This window comes from Chanodichthys erythropterus, chromosome 16, assembly GCF_024489055.1.
Source record: "Chanodichthys erythropterus isolate Z2021 chromosome 16, ASM2448905v1, whole genome shotgun sequence".
NCBI lineage: Eukaryota > Metazoa > Chordata > Actinopteri > Cypriniformes > Xenocyprididae > Chanodichthys > Chanodichthys erythropterus.
Genome location: NC_090236.1, coordinates 21,075,430 through 21,096,782, shown reverse-complemented (window position 1 = coordinate 21,096,782; position 21,353 = coordinate 21,075,430). Strand labels below are relative to the sequence as shown.

At 37.1% G+C, this 21,353-nt stretch overlaps 1 protein-coding gene across 2 annotated transcripts in view; it reads left to right on the top strand.

The window, feature by feature from the left end:
• The first annotated feature begins 276 nt into the window (after positions 1-276).
• kmt2cb (lysine (K)-specific methyltransferase 2Cb) overlaps positions 277-21,353 on the top strand; it is a 124,769-nt gene continuing 103,692 nt past the window's right edge. For both annotated transcript variants that reach the window (XM_067363962.1, XM_067363961.1), the window contains exons 1-2: positions 277-985; positions 4,580-4,762. In XM_067363962.1, coding sequence (XP_067220063.1) covers positions 4,581-4,762 — 182 coding nt within the window. In that variant the 5' untranslated portion in view covers positions 277-985; position 4,580. The remainder of the gene's footprint in view (positions 986-4,579; positions 4,763-21,353) is intronic.

Sequence of the window (21,353 nt, the reverse complement as noted above, 5' to 3'; positions counted from 1 at the left end):
TCTGTGCGTGTAAAAAAAAAAAAGAAAAAAAAAAAGGAAAAAAAAAAAGTCGCCTCACCTGCTGAGCGCTCCAACATATCACTCCGCAGGGTCAGTTTATATTATTTTTATTTTGTTCTGGCGTTTGTAAAACCGCTAATATATTGTTTTAAAATACATTCTCATGTTATTATGAATGATAATAGCGTGCACTTCTAAATGAGAAGGTGTCGTTCCTTTTAATGCCGTGCCTAATGTTGTGGCACTATTTAGCATGGTGTCGCTCACAGTGCGTGATTCGGTTACACTCAAATATGGCTACCATGGAGTGAGAGCTACAACTTTAATATTTGAATTAATGCAGAAATGTAACGTTTTACTTCATTCTCCGTTCTACAACCGCGTCTAATTATCGTCTTTTCCTTCAACAATTTGTGAATACCCAGGCAAGGAGACCAGCTCGAAGTGTTTAGCGTTAATAAAGTATTGCTCGAAATTTGCAGCTTGCTCCGCGAGCTGATCGAAATCGTCAGGATTGAAAGCTTGAAAGCGAAATCTGCTTTCGGTTTTCCCTCATTTGGGGACATTTTTGGCTTTATTTCCCCGAATGTGGCCAGAGATCGGCTCCTGTCATCGCTTTGCAGGAGCTCAGATAGCGGTCGGTATGGCTTGTTTTCGGATGAGGGATGTAACCCGCGAGGATTTGGCGATGTGGGATGAAGCGGAATAAAGAAAAGTGATCCGTACAAACCGAAGGAAAGCGGATGCTTTCTGCATATGGATTAAACATTATAGATTTCTGGATATAATCGTGGATTTTACTGGAATACGTGTACAATATCGCAGAAGATATCGCTTTGTCACGCTGGCTTATTTTCCTGAGGAATAGTGGTGTATTCCTCCCCAACCCCCCAGCGCCACAAACACTAAACAAAAGTACTATATGTCACGTATATGACGGTTCTTGTCATGAAGGAAATAAATAAAAATTGCTAGGGTCGAAGAGGTAAGTAAATATCGATCGATGAGTGTGTTGTGTGTGTTTCTTGTCATCGTTTGCGAGCGCTTTTGTCGTTTCTGTCGCCTTTCTGCAAGCGAACACTTCATTTCGACCGAGTGTGCAGCTTTTCTTCGTCTTATACTCTAACTAGCCTCCCCATTTCCTCCAAAATCACCAAAACACGTTTAAAAACGCCCTGCATCTTTACTGTCCACTGCCTTTATTGGTCCGTTATATGATTCCCGCTTGGATAGGCGACTCCAAGCCTGAGTAATGTTTCCAAGTTAATCAGCCGGGCTGCAAGGCCTCTACTGTATCCACTTATAGCCTTTCTTGCGCATTTACAGTCATCTTTCCACTGTAACACTATCACATCTAAGTTGACATTACGTTGCACGCGATGTTGTTCTGCCGAGACACGAATTTTTGGACAGCACCAATACTTTGTGTGCAGGTAGATTTAGGCTTTGGACTCCCTAAAGAGTGCAAATCCGTCTCTCTCATTTAAAGTCCCCGTCTTGTCCTTGTTTTTTTATATATATATATATATAAGAAGTATTAAGTAGGGAAAGCGTTTGAGTATTTCATGGCATGATGGTATTATTGGCACCCTGCGTACGTAAGGCTCTGAAACACAAAGCTCTGGAGACAACTGAACAAAGGCAAAAAGCTGGACATGCCCCCTCATGTGAAGAAGCACTTGCTTTGTGTGCTTCTGTTGTTTCACTAAGGCTATCCCTCTGGTTCCTGTAATGTGTTATCTAATCATTTCCAATATATTTGTGAGGTAGGCTATGCATTATACGATTCTTACAAGTAATGTGTTCAGAAGTATTCACGCATTTGTTTGACTCACTCTCTGGATAACTTCAAAAGAAGTCCTCTATACGAGGCTTACAAATTTTTCATTATTTCAGATGGTGGTTTAGAAGCTATTTGTTTTTCCTAGTCTTACCCTTAAAATTACTATTGTTGGTGTAACAATGTAGTCAAGTTGACCAAGACCCAAATATAATGCACATGTGAATGCATTAGCTGGTGCTGCTACCATGTTGTGTGTCAGAAACACCTGTTCATTGCTAATGTCCTTACATATGTCTAACTAAAAACTTTAATTTGCATGCGTAGAGATACATTTGCAAACTGCATGTCTGAAATGAATCCAAAGATGTTGATAATTATGCAGAAGCATTATTCTGTACATGCACAGCTGCTGTTTAATTGAGTGAACAGAGGGAACGATGCAAGAGTCTGTCTACTTTTGTAAGCTTTAACCTTTTAATTTACTGTACCCTTGTTATTTAATATTATTTGTAATTTATAAGTAATACCTCTGCCTTCCTCTGTCCTGGAAGGTTTAGAAATCCTTTGCCCTTGCAGATGTTAACCACGGGCTGATGTTTCATTTTAAAAGACTAATTTAAAGGGTTAGTTCACCCAAAAATGAAAATGTCATTTATTACTCTCCCTCTTGCCGTTCCACACCCGTAAGACCTTCGTTCATCTTCAAAACACACATTAAGATATTTTTGTTGAAATCCGATGGCTCAGTGAGGCCTTCATAGCCAGCAATGACATTTCCTCTCTCAAGATCCATAAAGGTACTAAAAACATATTTAAATCAGTTAATGTGAGTACAGTGGTTTAATATTAATATTATAAAACGACAAGAATATTTTTGGTGCAGCGAAATAACTTATATAGTGTTGGCCGATTTCAAAACACTGCTTCATGAAGAGCATTATGAATCTTTTGTGTCGAATCATGATTTGGGTTACGTGTCAAACCGCAAAACTGCTGAAATCATGTGACTTTGGCGCTCTAAACCACTGATTCGACAGAAAAGATTCATAATGCTCTGAAGCTTCCTGAAGCAGTGTTTTGAAATTGGCCATCACTAAATAAGTCGTTATTTTATTTTTTGGCGCACCAAATAAATTCTCGTCACTTTATAATATTAATATTGAACCACTGTACTGATTGACAATGAACTGATTTAGATGTGTTTTTAGTACATTAATGGATCTTGAGAGAGGAAATGTCATTGCTGGATATGCAGGCCTCACGGAGCCATCGGATTTCAACAGAAATATCTTAATTTGCGTTCCGAAGATTAATGAAGGTCTTACGGGTGTGGAACGACATGAGAGTGAGTAATTAATTACATTATTTTCATTTTTGGGTGAATTAACCCTTTAAACTCTTGGCATTATACTTCAGGCCCGTAAGCAGATACTTTCTTTTCTGTTAAAGAATTGATGAAATTAGAAAGAGCTTTGTGATTTTTAGTTCATGTCTCCTGTCCACTAGTTGACAAAATAAACATTTAGCAGATGTATGGATTTCGATTGTGTGTATATATAATAAATTTTATTATTTATATATATATATATATATATATAAGGGCGTATACAAATGTTTGTCCAATCAAATGTGCTCTAGAATGATAATATCCCTCCCCCAGTATTGCCTGCATTTGGCTAGCAATAGCATGTAGCAAATCATGCTTCTCAGCTGTGACTTTAACTAAAGCCTGTTGGCTGTTTAAAAATAGGAGACAATTTCTTCAATATGTCCTTCCTCAGCTTCCAGTTTCAATCAGATATATAACAACATGAAAAAAAAAAATGCACTCACCAAGCCATTTCATAAGGTTTTTAAATGGCTACCACAGACAATGTGTATACATACACACACACTAATGGTCATGCACACAGCCTCACTGAAGGCTTGACTCAACCATGTGAGGTCTAATTGTTTACTCAAGGCAGGATACAATGAGCGCAACCTAGGGAGGGATCCCATGTAGTTCCCGGAAAAGACAGCATCCCGTTGGCAATATGCCTTGTCAGCTGAGTGGACAGGTTGGCAGAAGCACCACGCAGAGCAGGCGCAAGGGTCAGCACGGGATCCGGCAGAGCAGCTACTAACAATATGCACTACACTCTGAAAGAATACAACACGACCGAAACATTGGTCTGTCACTTTCATCTTTGTTGTGTTTTCTTTTCATTGGTTTGTGAAGTCCCATGCTGTGCTAATATGTCACAAGTCAAAAACAGATAGATGGATGGATAGATCATTTTTGTTAGCTAAACCTCACCTTTAAAAATGACATGACTGATACAAATTTACTTTTTTTTTTTCTTTCTTTTTTTTTTAATATTGCCACTTAAATTGAGGATTGTACTTAAATTGTACCAAAAGTGTATCAGCATTGTGTGGATTGATTTTATTGGAATTAATAAAGTGTGCTAACACTTGTTTTGGCTAATTTTAATGGAACTTTGGCTGAGTTGTGAGTTAGACTCCACACTATGAGCAGATCATACAAGCTTATTAAAATATTGTTTTAGTATTAACCTCAGGGATTATTTTCTCCTGGCATTACCAGGTTTTTAATAAAATCAGAATTAAAACCTCACTAGTTGGAGAATGTTGTTTTGAAGGTGTAAATCTGCTGCAAAGCTGGAAAACTTGCTGTGTCAAAAGCTTCCATAGGAATGTAAAATTTTGTCAGCTTACTGGATAGCAGACATTTATAATGTTATATACTTATTTGTGAAAATAATATATTACATGTACACATATTTTTCACAGAATGTCATCAGAGGAGAGAAGTCTGGACCCCTCTGACAAAGGACCCTCGCCACCTCCTAGCAGCTCTGGGGCCACTCCCACTGGAAGTCCGGCCCCCACAGATAAGCGGCCCCGGGGCCGCCCTCGTAAGGACGCATTATCCACGGCAACAACACTTCCATCTGTGCCCAGACCGAGAAAGAAGTAAGTTTAATTAAACTTCTGGGTTGCTGTCGTGATTGATCTAAATGTGTTCAGAAATTAATGTTGATTATTTGAAGAAATTCATTCAGTTGGTCTAACTCTGTGTCTATGCTGGAAGCAACATAAACTTGGCCGTTAACATTGAAAAAACTTAAGCTGCGTGTCATCTCAGAATGTTTATTAACCATGGACCAATTAATTGTGAGTTTGTGGTTCACCTTCAGCGACTTTGTCCCATTTTTTTTTAAAGGAAGTTCCATGGTGTAAAATAACATGGGTTATTTTTGAATTTAAAAAAAAAAAAAAAAGACCAAAATCATGAAAAGTGGGTGTTATGCACCAGCCTGGAGCAAGGTGGTTGAATGAGAGGTGTTGAAAGGCAAGAGATTGCTGACATTAGCTGAAAAGGAAAGCTGTTGAGTTGTTAGATTTAGATGAAGAGGTTGATATTTATTTTTTTCCATTAAGATGACCTTTCCATCATCTAATGCTGACTTCATCAATAACCTCCAACCAAAAACCATCAATAATTTAATAATACTGTGAAAAGTAATCACAAAACAAATAAAGTTTCATACTGTACTTTATAAAGTTCTGTTACCTAAATTCACTTGTGGCATTTAAATATGATTTTATTTTTGTTTTTGTTTGTGTATGTGTGTTGTGTGTGTGTGTGTGTGTGTGTTTGTGTGTGTGTTTAATTTTTAGCTAATCGGTATTAGCTTGATTCTTAATATCAGTGCATCCCTAACATTTTATTTCAAATTTGTGCTTAAAATAACATGGAAGGTTTAGCAATGCAGCACATCAGGAGGAGAAACTGAAATAGAGTTCACTATTTCACGCCACGATGGGCGTTATCTATGATAGACATCTTTGCTGATTTATTATGGGAACATTCTAGTTTTGTTGCACCGCTCATGTCCAGTGTAAGCATGGTGTAAAATTTTGATTCATGGACTAATGATAAGCCTTCCCCCTATGTGACAAGAAATGCATTTGACCAATTTAACTTCATGGACACATGGCAGTGGAGGCCTCCTCATTGGCTCTGATATCTCTCTCTGACAAGCTGCTTTAAATGGTGGTGCGTTCAATTAACCCCTCTGAGCAATTTACCCATAGAGCACATTAGAGTTCCTCTTATGAGAAGCACCTATTTACCTGACTGGCAACTTGATCCAGGATGGAACTTCAAGCCAACCAGAATCCATTGAATGTAAGGAAGCAGTTTTTGAACGGTAATCCTGTTTTGCATCTGCATTTGAGAAGAGTATGTGGATTTTTCTTGACTCAGATAAACATCTAAATGGAGGGGAGGTGCTTGGAATTTTTCCTGAGGGGATTAATTATATAGGAGTGTTTGAAGTGAAAAGCGCAGGTGCCTCTGCCAGCTTAGGAGCTTTACTATGAATGTGTAAGGTGTGATGTCAGAGGATGCGACTAGGAGCACTCTAGTGCAGGGTGCTTTTATTAATAGATCTCATAAATGTATCTTCTTCATAAGAAGAACCTTCCAAGATTACCTACTACCTATCAAGCTAGTGTTAATGAATCATAATGGTCCATTTGTGTCCTGTGTATCTGTTGGTTGTTTATGGTTGCCCAACGTCACAACTTGGCGAACGCTTCCAGTCAAACGTTTGAGGTTGATACGTTTTTGTAAATGTTTTTGAAAAAAAAGTCTATTATGTTCGCTGAGGCTGCATTTATTTGAACAAAATACAGTAAAAAAAAAAAAAAATATATATATATATATATATATATATATTATACAACAATTTATAATAACTGTTTTCTATGTTAATATATTTCAAAATGTAATTTATTTCAGTTTAGTGAAAAATATAATTTTACAGCAGCCATTACTATAGAGGGTATGCACGTGACGTCACCGTCGACCGTTATGACTGCGGTCACGCCCACTGAGTGGCACAAAGACATTCAGCATTTGTTTTCAGCGTGAATGCCACGAAAATCACACAAAATGTATCCAAAACGGAAAAGAGCTTTGTGATTGACTGTACAAATAGCTTTGACACAAAATCTGAGGTATATATTTAAAGGTGCCCTAGAACTTCTTTTTAAAATATGTAATATAAGTCTAAGGTGTCCCCTGAATGTGTCTGTGAAGTTTCAGCTCAAAATACCCCATAGATTTTTAATTCATTTTTTAACTGCCTATTTTGGGGCATCATTAACTATGCACCGATATAAAGGTTGCGGCCCCTTTAATTCTCATGCTCCCCCGCCCCGGAACTCGCGCTTGCCTTTAACAGCATAAACACAGTTCACAGCTAATATAACCCTCAAAATGGATCTTTACAACATGTTCGTCATGCATGCTGCATGCATGCGTCAGATTATGTGAGTATAGTATTTATTTGGATGTATTACATTTGATTCTGAATGAGTTTGAGGCTATGCTGCGTGGCTAAAGCTAACATTACACACTGTTTGAGAGATTTATAAAGAATGAAGTTTGACTGCAAGACTGCAAGTGTTTAACAATGAAAATAGCGACGGCTCTCTGGTCTCCGTGAATACAGTAAGAAACGATGGTAACTTTAACCACATTTAACAGTACATTAGCAACATGCTAACGAAACATTTAGAAAGACAATTTACAAATATCACTAAAAATATGTTATCATGGATCATGTCAGTTATTATTGCTCCATCTGCCATTTTTCGCTATTTTTCTTGCTTGCTTACCTAGTCTGATGATTCTGCTGTGCACATCCAGACGTTCTGCCATTGTTTAATGGCTTGATCATGGGCTGGCATATGCAAATATTGGGGGCGTACACCCCAAGTGTTACATAACAGTCGGTGTTATGTTGAGATTCGCCTGTTCTTCGGAGGTCTTTTAAACAAATTAGATTTATATAAGAAGGAGGAAACAATGGAGTTTGAAACTCAGTGTATGTCTTTTCCATGTACTGAACTCTTGTTATTCAACTATGCCAATATAAATTCAATATTTAATTCTAGGGCACCTTTAAAGACTGCCAATAGCTACAGAAAAAAGAAGCAAATGGATCTCTGCAATTCACAGAAACAACTGGACTCCAGGCAGAGAAACATGGATTTGCAGTTATCATTTTGTGTCAAATTGTTGGATTTTTTTGGGGTAAAATCATACCCTATATATTGTATTGTTATATTGTTTGTGTAGACAAATCATCAATTAAATATTTACCATTTTATATTCTGCATAATTGGGTGTTTTTAAATAAAGTGACAAAAACGATACTTTTTAGGGCTGGACAATATAACGATATATATAAAATTGATATATGTGATTACTTGGATTTAAACCTACCTATATTGTAGTTACATAAAATATTCACAGGCTGATTTGCTTTATGTGTTTCCCCGCCGTTGAAATCAAGCACATATAAATGTCAGGAAACACGACTCCTGGCTGCATGTCAATATCCATGGATTATGTTTATTTGATAAGTTGAAAGGAACACATTCAATTCCAACCTTTAGTGAAATCGTATGTTTTACTCGCGTTTTCGCAGTTTCCCCTATTAAATCAGTGTAATATGCTGATTTGGTTCTCATTTCTTATTATTATCAATGTTGAAAACATTTGTGCTCCTAATACTGTTGTGGAAAAACAATAGAAATAGAAATTGAAACTATATGTAACATTATAAATGTATTGATATATGTAAAAAATAAATAAATAAATAAATAAAAAAAATCATAATGACACCAAATATTTAAATGCTATTGTATTAATATAGAATTGATGTTGTCACATCATCATAGTTGTGCTTATGCCAGCTTTTCAACATTGACATTTAAATATGGCTAATTTCAAATATTTACATATTTCAAAATCTTTTTGTAAAAGTCTTTTTTGCAAAAGTCTTTCATAATATCAAGATGCCAGACTTGTGCTTGGTGTCCATCAACTTCCAAAAAAAAAAAAAAAACCTAAAGGATAATAAAGTACCTTTTATTTGTAAAGTCAGGTGTATTTATATAGCATTTTTCACAATACATTTCATTTTTAAGCATTTTTACAGAAAAGCATCTCGAAATGTCTTAAATCTTTTTAGCCACATTTACATTCCATAGTTCAAGTGACCCAATTCCGATTTTTATTTTTTCCTCCGATGTAGCACAGATCGGATATGACCCACAAATGTGTAAGCAGGAAAAAAAGCACATGGATTCCAATACTCTCTATTCGCTATCAGGCCTCATTCATATGTGGAAATAAATCTGATATGAATCAGATACATGTATTTGCGTCTACCATGTAAGCAGACAGATTGGATATTTCAGGGTCAGTACGTGTTTAGTGTAAATGCAGATATCAGATATGGATCACTTTTAAAAGAGGATGAAAGCTAGTCATCAAAAGATATCAGATATAGTCAACAAATCAGAATTGGGCATCAAGACTTGCAGTCTTAATGCAGCCTTAAACTCAAAAAGATAGCCTTCATGCTTTGTGAAATATTTAATTAAATGGAACACTTTGTATAAATTATGTAATACATTAATTATCAAGTTAAAATTCCAACAAAAATCAGTGAAGAGTGATATATACTTTAACTTATATGAAATTACATTGCCATAAAATAAGATTTCAGTCATACCACCCGCCCCTTAATTCATACCTGTGGAAAAGCTGCCACCATGATGCTAGGGTATTGTGGATGGTTGCTATGTGGTTGCTAACGTAATACTAGGCTGTTGCTTTGCAGTTGCCAGGGTGGTTGCTTGCTATCCCAAGACAACAGATCCAACCCCAAAGAATGAAATTCCACATTCGATTTAAGTCTATGGGGTTTTTCACCCATCTTATCATCCGCCAAGAAGTCTGAACCACATTATTTGAGGTATTATCCATGTCTGTACCACAAACAATGCACAACAAATTTTATATTTAGTGTTTTAGGTTTGTTCAAATCCTTAATTCTTAGTAATAGAAATAGTGAGGTTTGCCTTGGCAAACACCACTAGAAAAGGAATTCTTCAGTTTATTGTTTTTCATTCTCCTTTGTTGTTTACTTTAGCCTATACATCTCTAAGGACTTAATTGAATTTGGTCCCATATTTTTGAAGGGAACCTTTGGATCTGTTTGCTTCACAGCATCCAGTCTTTGAAATCCATTCCATAAAACTCCACTCCAGATATTATACTGTAATTGTCTGTTGGCTCTACTTTCGAAAACAGTTTCTCTCTCTCTCTCTCTCTCTCTCTCTCTTTCTATGGTGGGATCATGGGGATAAGTTATATGTCTCTGGGCTTGGGGGTTGGGTGCCAAGCACGCCTAAATGGACCATGCATTTTCTGTTCTCTTCTTTTCTTTTTGCAAATGCATAGACCAATACCAATGTGTATGTATATTTACACAAATATACTTCATTTTAAACGTGTTGCAGAATGATTTTTTATTTTACCTATGACATTTGATTCTTTGCAGAGCCAATACAGGATTTTAAAGCAAACTACGTCAGCATTAGGTAGTGACACATGACTGGCAATTGCAAGTGGATACTAGATGACATCACAACTGTCAGTCTGATTTTAGGTCTAGTTTTTAAAGTTGTACCTACATTTTGACGCATCAACCATCAGTATTGTCATGATGTCACATTCTTCATTAATTTTTTTTCTTGTTGAATTTGATGTTTCACTTATGGAAGTACCGAAGTATTATTATTTGTGAATAAAGACCATTCATAAGTAGGACCATTTTCATGTTCCTTCATCCAGACGGAGATGATGTTTGGCTGTCTGGGAATCGTGATGCATATTTAATTCTCTGTCTACTACAGAGGCCTACTAAGTCATCTTGGGGTTGGGCGTTAACACAGATCATTTCTATGGTGCCTCCATCCAAACGATTTGAATAGCTGAAGGAGATTTACTCTGAAGGTACACATACCAAACCAAACTATCCTAAAGTGTATTAAGTATGACTGATTAATGACCTGTCAGAATAGTATTAGCTTCATTGTGTGTCACAAGGGTATGCTAAATTTGCATGTTTGTGTAATGTGTGTACTAAATGATTTCCTCTTGAAATCACAAGAGACATGCTACTGGCTACTTTGGTGCTCAGGTTACAAACATCTTTGTGCCCTAACAAGTGACATTTTGAAGACACATTGAGCGCAGACTAATGTGTACACTTAGTTACTAATATTTGCACATGCAAATGATTGGCCATATTTACAGACAATAAATGGTTCGTATTTTGCATTTTTGTTAAAACCTACTGTTTTCCATGATAATGGGATTATTTAGCTTGATTATCATCTTGTTACAGATACTTTTGTTGCTTATATGCTCATTTGTTGCTCATATATATATGAGATGAGCCAGAGCAACAAAAACATAAATACGTTGTGATTTTGGAGGTCTTTCATTTTGGTGGCTTAATGCAAGTAATATTCCATATAGCCTATGTGCAGCATAAAAATATTATTCCTACAATTCGATTAAACCATGTATCAGTTGCAGTTTCAAATAAAGAAATGCCTTACTGGCAAGATATTCGCAAAGCTAATTAATTTTTTCAGTTTAACGTGTTAAAAATATTTAACGCGTTTAACACAGTATCCATTTATTTCTGTCATCCTTTGGCTGCCGTTACATTATATGATTGCGCTCTTATTCATGCAAATGTTTTTAAACCATTAACGAGTGACAAGACACAAAAGTGCCACAAGACACAAGCTCAATGTGTGGTACTGCCATGGTGTCTGTTAATCTCCTGTCTGTGTGACACATGACTTGTGCGCACAGAAAGCCGCTTCAGACAGCGTTTGAACGGACAAAACGCACAATTATGCCAAAATGCCTGTTTTTGCGAGTATCCTTGAAAGCACAGTATCAGATTAGTTAAAGCATGCATGCAGATACATGTCATGTGTGTCAGGTCTTAAAGTAACAGCAGCCTAATAAACCTGCTGCTCTGATGTGTCATTAATGTTGATCAAATTCAAAGAAAAAGAGAAAATCACTGAATAACTTCGCTTTAAAAGGGATTCATCAATATTCTATTAATAATTTAGTCAAGACTTTAAGGTGCACTCACACTATAGGCACAGTTGCCTTGAACCGAGCCTGAGCGCGATTGTCCCCCCTCCCCCTCTGGCCCGCATTAACATTGCCCTTAACGTTCCCGGCTGGAGCACGCCTACGTCATATACGATTTCCAAAAGAACGTATCAGAGGATTATTACGAAGGCAGCTGACGTTAATGGAGGAATTTGCAGCTTTACTCACAAACTACAATCCATGTTCATCAATAAGGTGAGACCCGTTGTAAACCCAAATACACTCCAATTAATTACATGAATTGATAAGTGTACTATCAAAATAGTAATAAAGATGTTTGCCGTTATACTGATGACAGTAGCGCACACAAAAGTAGTAACTGTTCCGTGCTCAGGCACGGTTAGCGCTCACACTGCATGCGAATCGCGCTCGAGCCCAACCGAATCGCACTCTGGCCCACCTCTTTCTAAGTGGGCCAGGGCCGGCTAAACGAACCGGGCACGGAATGGAGCGATCACACTTGTCAAACGAACCGGGCTTTGTGGGTCAAACACACTCGGGCACGGTTCAGAGCGCCTAGTGTAAGTACACCCTTTAAGAGTTTGACTATTCAATTTCACATTTATTAAAATGGGTTTATATGAAAATAGTTCATTTAATATCCTAATAAATGTTAAAATTGTTGAATGGCTATAATTAATGGATAAAATTGAGGGGGAAAAAACAATTTCGTTGAGACATCAGTAGTATTGGTATCGGTGATACTGGCCTTCATCCATAAAAATATGCTATTAAACAAATATTTAAAAAGATACTGTCTTTATGTTTTTTCTACATTAATTTGGAGATTAAATGTGAAATTATTACAAAATAAAAATATGTTAAAAACTTTAATGCTAGGTGTGATTAATTGGATTATTATTATTTTTTTTTTATTGATTACCATCACTAAATTGTATTTATTTATTTTTTTATTTAATTGTAAGTAAATATTTATATAGAATTTTGGCATGTCATATACAAATATATATTTGTTTTTTATTGTAAATAAAATTATTGATGATGAAATCTTTAAATATATATTTTCTCCAGATATTATCATCATTGAATATATGTAAATCATATTGGATATATAATTTCAGCTGATAGTTTCGACTAGCTCCTTAAACCCGGACATGTGGCCTATGGTTCTGAAGGTTTTGCTGCATGTGTCTCTAACCTCTGGGGTGAAATCCCTCCCGTTTGTCAGCGTTCAGCCTTGTTAACTGTCTGGTATAGGAAGTCATTTGCAGGGAGGAGTCATTTTTGGCATGGGACAGACTGCGATTTCTCTCTCCAGTGGCACTGGTAATTACCCATCCATCCCTCACACTCCCTCCTTACACCAGCCCTAGAGAGGGGCTGGCTTCCCTTTCAACTCTGCTTGCTGTACCTCCTCCGTCTTCAAACTGTGAGACTTTAATTTGAATGCCTAACAATTATCACCCTGATGAAGTGATGCATAGATCAGACAAGAAGAGCCCCCGCGGGAATCTGACAGCCATGGATCTTCACTGCGCATTTGTGGGGCGGATGTGTAGAAACGCAAATGGATGTTTGGCTGTAGATGGATGCATGCTTGTTAGTTGGTTGTCAACTGGTGGATTGTGACCCAGAATGGGTCTCAGGTCTGTTTTGTTAGTGTCGCTGTTGGGGAAAATGATTATTGTTATAGGATTGGAATTTGTGTGAATTCAGAATAAGTGAATATTGAATTGAGGGATGACTGACAAACAGTACCAAATTTTTGCACGTAGTGTGAACAGGTCATAACTGTTTCAATGGTTAAACATTCTAATTGGATTGAATGCGTCTGTTCAGACCAACACAAACATTTGCAAGACGTCAAACCTAATTTTTTTTCCCCATCACATTGCGAAGAAAACTGGCCAACCAGTAGGATGTGTGATTTTGGTCATTTACCAAGAGCCTTCATGTTGGTGTGAACAGGCCTTTAGAAACCATGATGTAAAGTCTCATGTCATTTGGTTAAGAAAAATGTCCTTAATAAATTTTTACATCCATTGATGCAGGGCTATAGGAAACAGAAAAAGTATTCTGAGGTTGAAATGACAGCGTCATACAAAATTTTAAATAACACCAGAGCTCTACAAGCCCATGACTTCAGCAAATTAAGTAACATGACCAAAAGGAAGTGTCAAACTAATTTCACACAGTTTGAACTATAGTGTTCTCTTTTTTTTTTTCTTTTTTTTTTGTGGGACAATGCATTAAAGCCAATAACTGGTTAAAGTTTACATCTTTGTTTGTGTCTAGAGAACCCTCAGTGCTGGAATGACACATATAACTAAATTAACCATGGAACTATTTATCACAAATTACTCATAGCCATAATGTTAGAAATGGCATTCTTTTCGTGGCTTTTTGTTATTATACATCTTGTTGTTCATGCAGCTGTCAAGTTGTTCTGTGCACACATGACGTGTTTTTTTTTTAATGAGGTGAAATATGACCATAAATAATTATTGTGAGTTCTTTGAATAACTAGATTATGGATTAAATGCCTGATTTTTCTCCCTATTAATCTACAGCAAATTTTGTGGTGCTGTTTTTTATACTTAACATTGTCTAATATCTGCACTGGAAAGTGTACATTTGAAAGACAATATTCATCTTAATGACTGGTTGTTTTACTTGTGTATATACCTTATTTATAATGTATTTAGAGAAATCTCATGTAAACACGCCTAGCTCATATTCCACCTCGATATAAAATAAATAATATTTTACATTTAGAGAAAGCATTTTACTTTTGAGTTTTTTTGTATTTCTCATTGTCAATGGTGATTTCTTTTTTGAGTCTCAAATTTGTAATGCAGTAATTTTATGTCAAATGTAATTTATAATATTTTTCATGTGATTTTGAAGTAAAATAATATCCATCTACACACACACACACACACCATCATCGTTGCAAACATTAGTGTAAATTTATTACACAATTGAAAAAGAATGAAATGTTGGTAACAAACGCTACAAAGAATATAAGGCTTATATCTTCAGAGTCATTATAAAGGTAGAACCAAGTCCACTGGCAAAATAAGAAAAAAATATTTATTAACAATAATGGTGTTAGAAAAATGAAAATCTTTTCACAAGGTGGCAATTTCGTATGATGTGATATGTACGTAAATGTATAATTTTTTTTAGAAAAAAGTAAGTGTGAAAAGTAAGCACCCCTAAACATAAACTTCAGTGTGGCATAAGCAGATTGTATGAAAACTTACTGATGAAATCATACCAGCAATGAAGTACGAATTGGCCAGTAATTTAATGTGGAACTGCTGGTTACATAAGGTCTCTTCCTTTAGATTGCATGAGATAAGCACATGAGGTCTCAATGTTAGTATAAACTCCTGGGCAAAAAAAATAAAATAAATAAATAAAAAATTGGCAAAATGTTTAGTGGTCTTTTAATGGTCTTAACCATTTTAGTAACCTTCCCCAACTTGCAGACAGCTTTTTATAGAAAGAAGAGTCAGTGGCTTCAAACTGTTCATGAGTAGTTGACAAATGTCTCCCAGTGTGTTTAATTTGAGACCAAATATGCACTATAGGGTTCAAATCTGGACTCTGACCAGGCCAAAACATGAGCCTGGTGGACTTTGTTCTCAAGCCACTTCTTGGTTGTCTTTGCAATTTGGGCAGGAGCATTGTCTTGTTGAAAAGTAACATCTGATCACTCTTCTTTAGATAACAGCTTTTCATTTGTGGGAAGCAAGACATTCTGCAATATTCTCCTGTACTCCAAAGCATTAAATGACTTTTCACAGTGAAGTAGCTCAGCAATACCAGCAGCTAAAAAGGCTCCCAATACAATGACTTCCTCTTCTTCCATGCTTCACTGTGGTAGAGATGCATTTATTATTGTATTTCTCACCAGATTTTCAAAGACACCGCTCTGGAGCATCACCATGCAACTCGTGTTTCATTGTGATTCATCACTCTACACACAACTTCAAATATACTGACAAAAACTTAATCTCTGTCTCGGATGTTTTTCTGAGACCGCAATGGCATTTTAAGTAGTGCATTTTCTTAAATTTTGCTAATTTCCTGACCAATAATTTGTGGTTAAGACAATTAAAAGCTTATTTTTTAAGCATTTTGGCATTGGCCCATTTTCTTTGCCCAGGAGTTCATACTGTACATCAGATACTGTCCTCTGAGTACTGCGTGTTCTGAAAGACTGGAGCGTCACGTAGCACCATGGCAACAGCTTCAGGCTGGGCTCTTTCTGAGGGCAGACTCAAGTGACTGGCAGCCTGTCATGCACTTCTTTGACACCGAATCCATTGAAAGGGTGAGGTAAAAAAGAGAATACTTTATTGGCTTCAATAAAGGTAATGAGATTTGCATTGGTCTTCTCTTTCTGAAAACAAACTGTGGTTTTTACAGCCGACCACAGCAATGACATCACACAATAGGGAACAATGAGCTTTTCAAAAGACACAACATAGAAGACCTTAAAAATAGTGCCAGGATTAGTTGTGCTTAAGGTCTCGTAATATCCCCAGTTCCAGACAGATCCTCGGTCAATCAAACCTCGATAAATAATAATCTTTGTGTTTTAAATTGTGGGCCTATGCGGTTTATCAGCAAAATGCAGCTGGTGAAGTAGTTTGATTAAGGGGACGTATACAGAATGTGTTTTTCCATTCCACTCTGCTACTTTTTAGTTGTTTATCCTATGAAAAACATGTGATCTGTCTGTGTCTTTTGCAGTGTCTCATGCATGGCACAGTTAAAAAAAAAAGGGGGGTGTGGGATATTATTTGTTTTATTCTCCAATGACCACCATCTAGTATTTTAACTGCAAAAACACGTTCTGTGTGAATGGTCCTAAGAAAATGTTTATTGAGCACCAAATCAACATATAAAATAAATTCAGCCTTGTTGTGAATAAGTAACTTTTTTCCAAAACATTAAAAAAAAAAAAAAAAAAAAAAAAAAAAAATATATATATATATATATATATATATATATATATATATATATATATATATATATATTACTGACCCCAACTTTTACAAAGGTATTGTACTTGCAAATTTATAAGATTTTATTTGTAAATTTTCTCTTTTGGTGATTTTCCACTGTGTGGTACTATTCGGCTTGACTCGCTTTACTTTCGGTTTGCTTTTCCATTGCAGTTAGTACCGCTTCAAAGTGGGTGGGATTATATACTGATTGTATAGTTGCGCCGCCTCTACTGCCGTGGATCCACTGCTCGTCTACCAACACATTACATTTAGTATCGGTATGGCACGCTTGGAACCTCAACCGAGGTGGTACTATTTAAGCGAGTCGCACCGTTCCATACCCGTCCCATGCAATGGAAAAGCTCCGAAAAGTGAGCTGTATTGAGACGTATCGAACCGTACTATGCAGTGGAAAAGCGCCATTTGTGAGCTTTGGTTAGGGGTGGCTGAAAGGCAACTTTATGCACAACTGCCAGCCTGGATGGAGAGGTTCTTGAGACTCCAGAGATGCCAGCAGCTTCAAATTCCTGTTTGCTGCTCAACAATGGCTTTTTTTTATTGCTGCCCTTTTAATAATATCAATTTGTTGGACAGAAACTTCCCTTAATAAGCCTTTATATGACCGAGTTCTTGTGTGCTCCAAATCACTCACAAATTTCTGGGCATTTTTACAATCTATATTATGTTTTTTGCAAAATATTAGTTGTTTTTATGCCTTTTGCAAGACATTGCACCATTTCATGATTTCCATCTTCAGAAAGATCTTTCTTCTTCCCCATATTGCATGAGTACTGTGACTTGCTTAATAATGTTGGACAACATTTTTAAGTAGGTTTTCCATTTACTTAAGAAGACCTGGTAAACTATTTATTGATACCAGAGATTGATACCAGTTATCTAAAAAGTAAAAAAAAAAAATATATATATATATATATATATGTGTGTGTGTGTGTACTGACAAAAGTGAGTACACTCCTCCCATTTCAGCAACCACTTTAGTATATCTTCTCAAGTGACAATACTATAGAAATGAAAATTGTACATTCTTTAGAGAAGTCAATGTGCAGCTTATATAACACTGTAAATTTGCTGTCCTCTAAAAATAACTCAACATACAGCCATTATTGTCTAAATAACTGGCAACAAAAGTGAGTACATCCTAAGTGAACGTGTCAAAACTTACCCCCTTTCCACCAGCACGAACCGGGTGCTAGTTCAGAGCTAGTGCTAGTGCCAGTTCGGAGTTGGTTGCTAGAGAGCAAGCACAGAGCCAGGTGTTCCTTCACTGTATATGTCTCATATCTCACAGCAAAGCTCGTGCTGCAGCGCCAAACACAAACACACCAAGCTTCTACGAGATGCATCGGCTTCCCGCAGAGCGATCGGCGCATGACATCAAAGCACTGTGAGAACGATCCAAAAGCATAAGGAGTCATATGCTCTACAAAAGCTCCCGCGGATCCGCGGCACTGGTCACAAGTTTCTTGTTGGTCACGGTAACCCCGCCTCCAGCCCCTGACGCAAGCGGTTCTTACTTCTAGCCCAGCAATGTTTTGGTGCTACTTACGAACCACTTTTCCTGGTTCGGAGCTGGTGCTTTGTGTGTCGAAAGACAAAGAACTGATTTGAAACTAGGCTCTGGCTCCGAATCAGCACTCAAACTGCTTTGGTGGAAAAAGGGTAACTGTGTCCAAAGTGTCAATATTTTGTGTGAGCACCATTGTTATCTAGCATTGCCTTAATCCTCCTGGGCATAGAGTTCACCAGAGCTGCACATGTTATTGCTGGGATCCTCTTCCACTCCTCCATAATGACATCACGGAGCTGCTGGATGTTAGACACATGGCGCTTCTCCACCTTCCGCTTGAGGATGCCCCACAGGTGCTCAATAGAGTTCAGGTCTGGAGACATACTTGGCCACTCCTTCACCTTCAGCTTCCTCATCAAGGCAGTTGTCATCTTGGCGGTGTGTTTGGGGTTGTTATCATGTTGTAAAACTGCCATTTGGCCCAGGTTCTGAAGGAATGGCATCATTTTCTGCTTCAGAACGTCACAGTACATGTTGTAATCCATGTTTCACTCAATGAAGTGCAGTTCCCCAGTCCCAGCAGCACTCATGCAGCCTCAGACTATGACGCTACCACCACCATGCTTGACTGTAGGCAAGACACAATTTTCTTGGTACTTCTCACCGGGGCGTCGCCACACATGCTGGACACCATCTGAGCCAAACAGGTTTATCTTAGTCTCATCAGACCACAGGACATGGTTCCAGTAATTTATGCTCTTGGACAGGTTGTCTTCAGCAAACTGTTTGCGGGCTTTCTTGTAAGCAAGCTTCAGACTTCTTTCTGCCATGCAGACTGACTTGTTGCAGTGTGCAGCGTATGGTCTGAGCACTGACAAGCTGACCTTCCGCTTCTGCAACCTCTAAAGCAATGCTGGCAGCACTCATGCATCTGTTTTTTGAAGCCAGCTTCTGCACCTGACGCACAGCACGAGGACTACTTTGATCGACGCTTGCAAGGTCTGTTTCGAGTGGAACCCGTCTTGGAAAACTTTTGTATGACCCTGGCCACTGTACTGTAACTCAGTTTCAGGGATCTTCTTATAGCCTAGGCCAACTTTGTGGAGAGCAAGAATTCTAATTCTCATATCTTTACAGTTCTTTGCCATGAGGTGCCATGTTGAACATTCTGTGATCAGTATGAGAGAATTGTACTCAAAGCACCAAATTTTAACTGCTCTAATACAAGATACACAGATTTGTATTGTCAGAAAGACAAAAACATGAACATGATGAATAGGACATGTGGTGTTGCATGGTTAAAGATGTCTAAGAATACTTTTTCACAAGATGTAATATAAGTCTAAGGTGTCTCCTGAATGTGTCTGTGGAGTTTCAGCTCAAAATACCCCATAGATTTTTTTAAATGAATTTTTTTAACTGCCTATTTTGGGGCATCATTAACTATACAATGATTTTGGCAGTGCGCCGCCCCTTTAATTCGCCTGCTCCCTGCCACACAAGCTCTCGACTATATTACAGTGCATTTACTAAGTTCACACAGCTAATATAACCCTCAAATGGATCTTTACAAGATGTTCGTCATGTATGCTGTATGCATGCTTCGAATTATGTGAGTAAAGTATTTATTTTGATGTTTACGTTTGATTCTGTATGAGTTTGAGGCTGTGCTCTGTGGCTAACGGCTAATGCTACACTGTTGGAGAGATTTATAAAGAATGAAGTTGTGTTTATGACTTATACAGACTGCAAGTTTTTAAAAATGAAAATAGCGATGGCTCTTGTCTCCGTGAATACAGTAAGAAACGATGGTAACTTTAACCACATTTAACAGTACATTAGCAACATGCTAATGAAACATTTAGAAAGACAATTTACAAATATCACTAAAAATATCATGCTATCATGGATCATGTCAGTTATTATTGCTCCATCTGCCATTTTTCGCTGTTGTTCTTGCTTGCTTACCTTGCCTGTGCACAGATCCAGACGTTAATACTGCCTTTCCTTGTCTAATGCCTTGAACATGGGCTGGCATATATGCAAATTTTGGGGTCATACATATTAATTATCCCGACTGTTACGTAACAGTCAGTGTTATGTTGAAATCTGTGTGTTTTCCGGAAGTCTTTTAAACAAATGAGATTTACATAAGGAGGAGGAAGCAATGGGGTTTGAAACTCAATGTATGTCTTTTCCATGTACTGAACTCTTGTTATTTAACTATGCCGAGGTAAATTCACATTTTGATTCTAGGTCACCTTTAAAAGATGTAGAGCTGTTATCACATAGGGTGTACTCACGTTTGTTGCCAGCTATTTAGACAATAATGGCTGTATGTGAAGTTATTTTCAAAGTACAGTAAATCTATACTGCTATACAAGCAGCACACTTTGGCTACTCTAAAATATTTACATGTTTCATTTCTATAGTATTGTCACTTGAGAAGATATACTAAAATAGTTACTGAAATGTGAGGGGTGTACTCACTTTTTTGAGATACTGTGTATGTATATATATATATATATATATATATATATCAGGGTTCCTACGCGGTTTGGAAAAGTATGGAAAAGTATGGAATTTGATTTGAGTTTTTTCCAGGTCTGGAAAAGTATGGAAAAAAGAAATCAGAGTATTGAAAAATATTTGTGTTTCCAGACTATTGCCTCTATTCAGTTTTCTAATTTATTATACCTGCAAACTAGTCACTTTGTGGCGAAATTAGCAGTTTTGAATCAAAATACATAATTTATGTGAATCGTTTACATCCGAAGAGTTATTTTTTCGGGGTGAGTGACTGTGTGACACAAGATTCTCATAAGAATTGCAAATGGGGTTACTATTTTTCCATAGAAAGTCACGATCTGTGTCTGTGCTCTGTGGCGTGACAGATCGCTGTAGCGCTCGTGAACCAGCCATCTCTTTGGCTTTACTAGTTACAACACAAAATGATTGAACATCTGAAGGTATGTTGAAAGATAC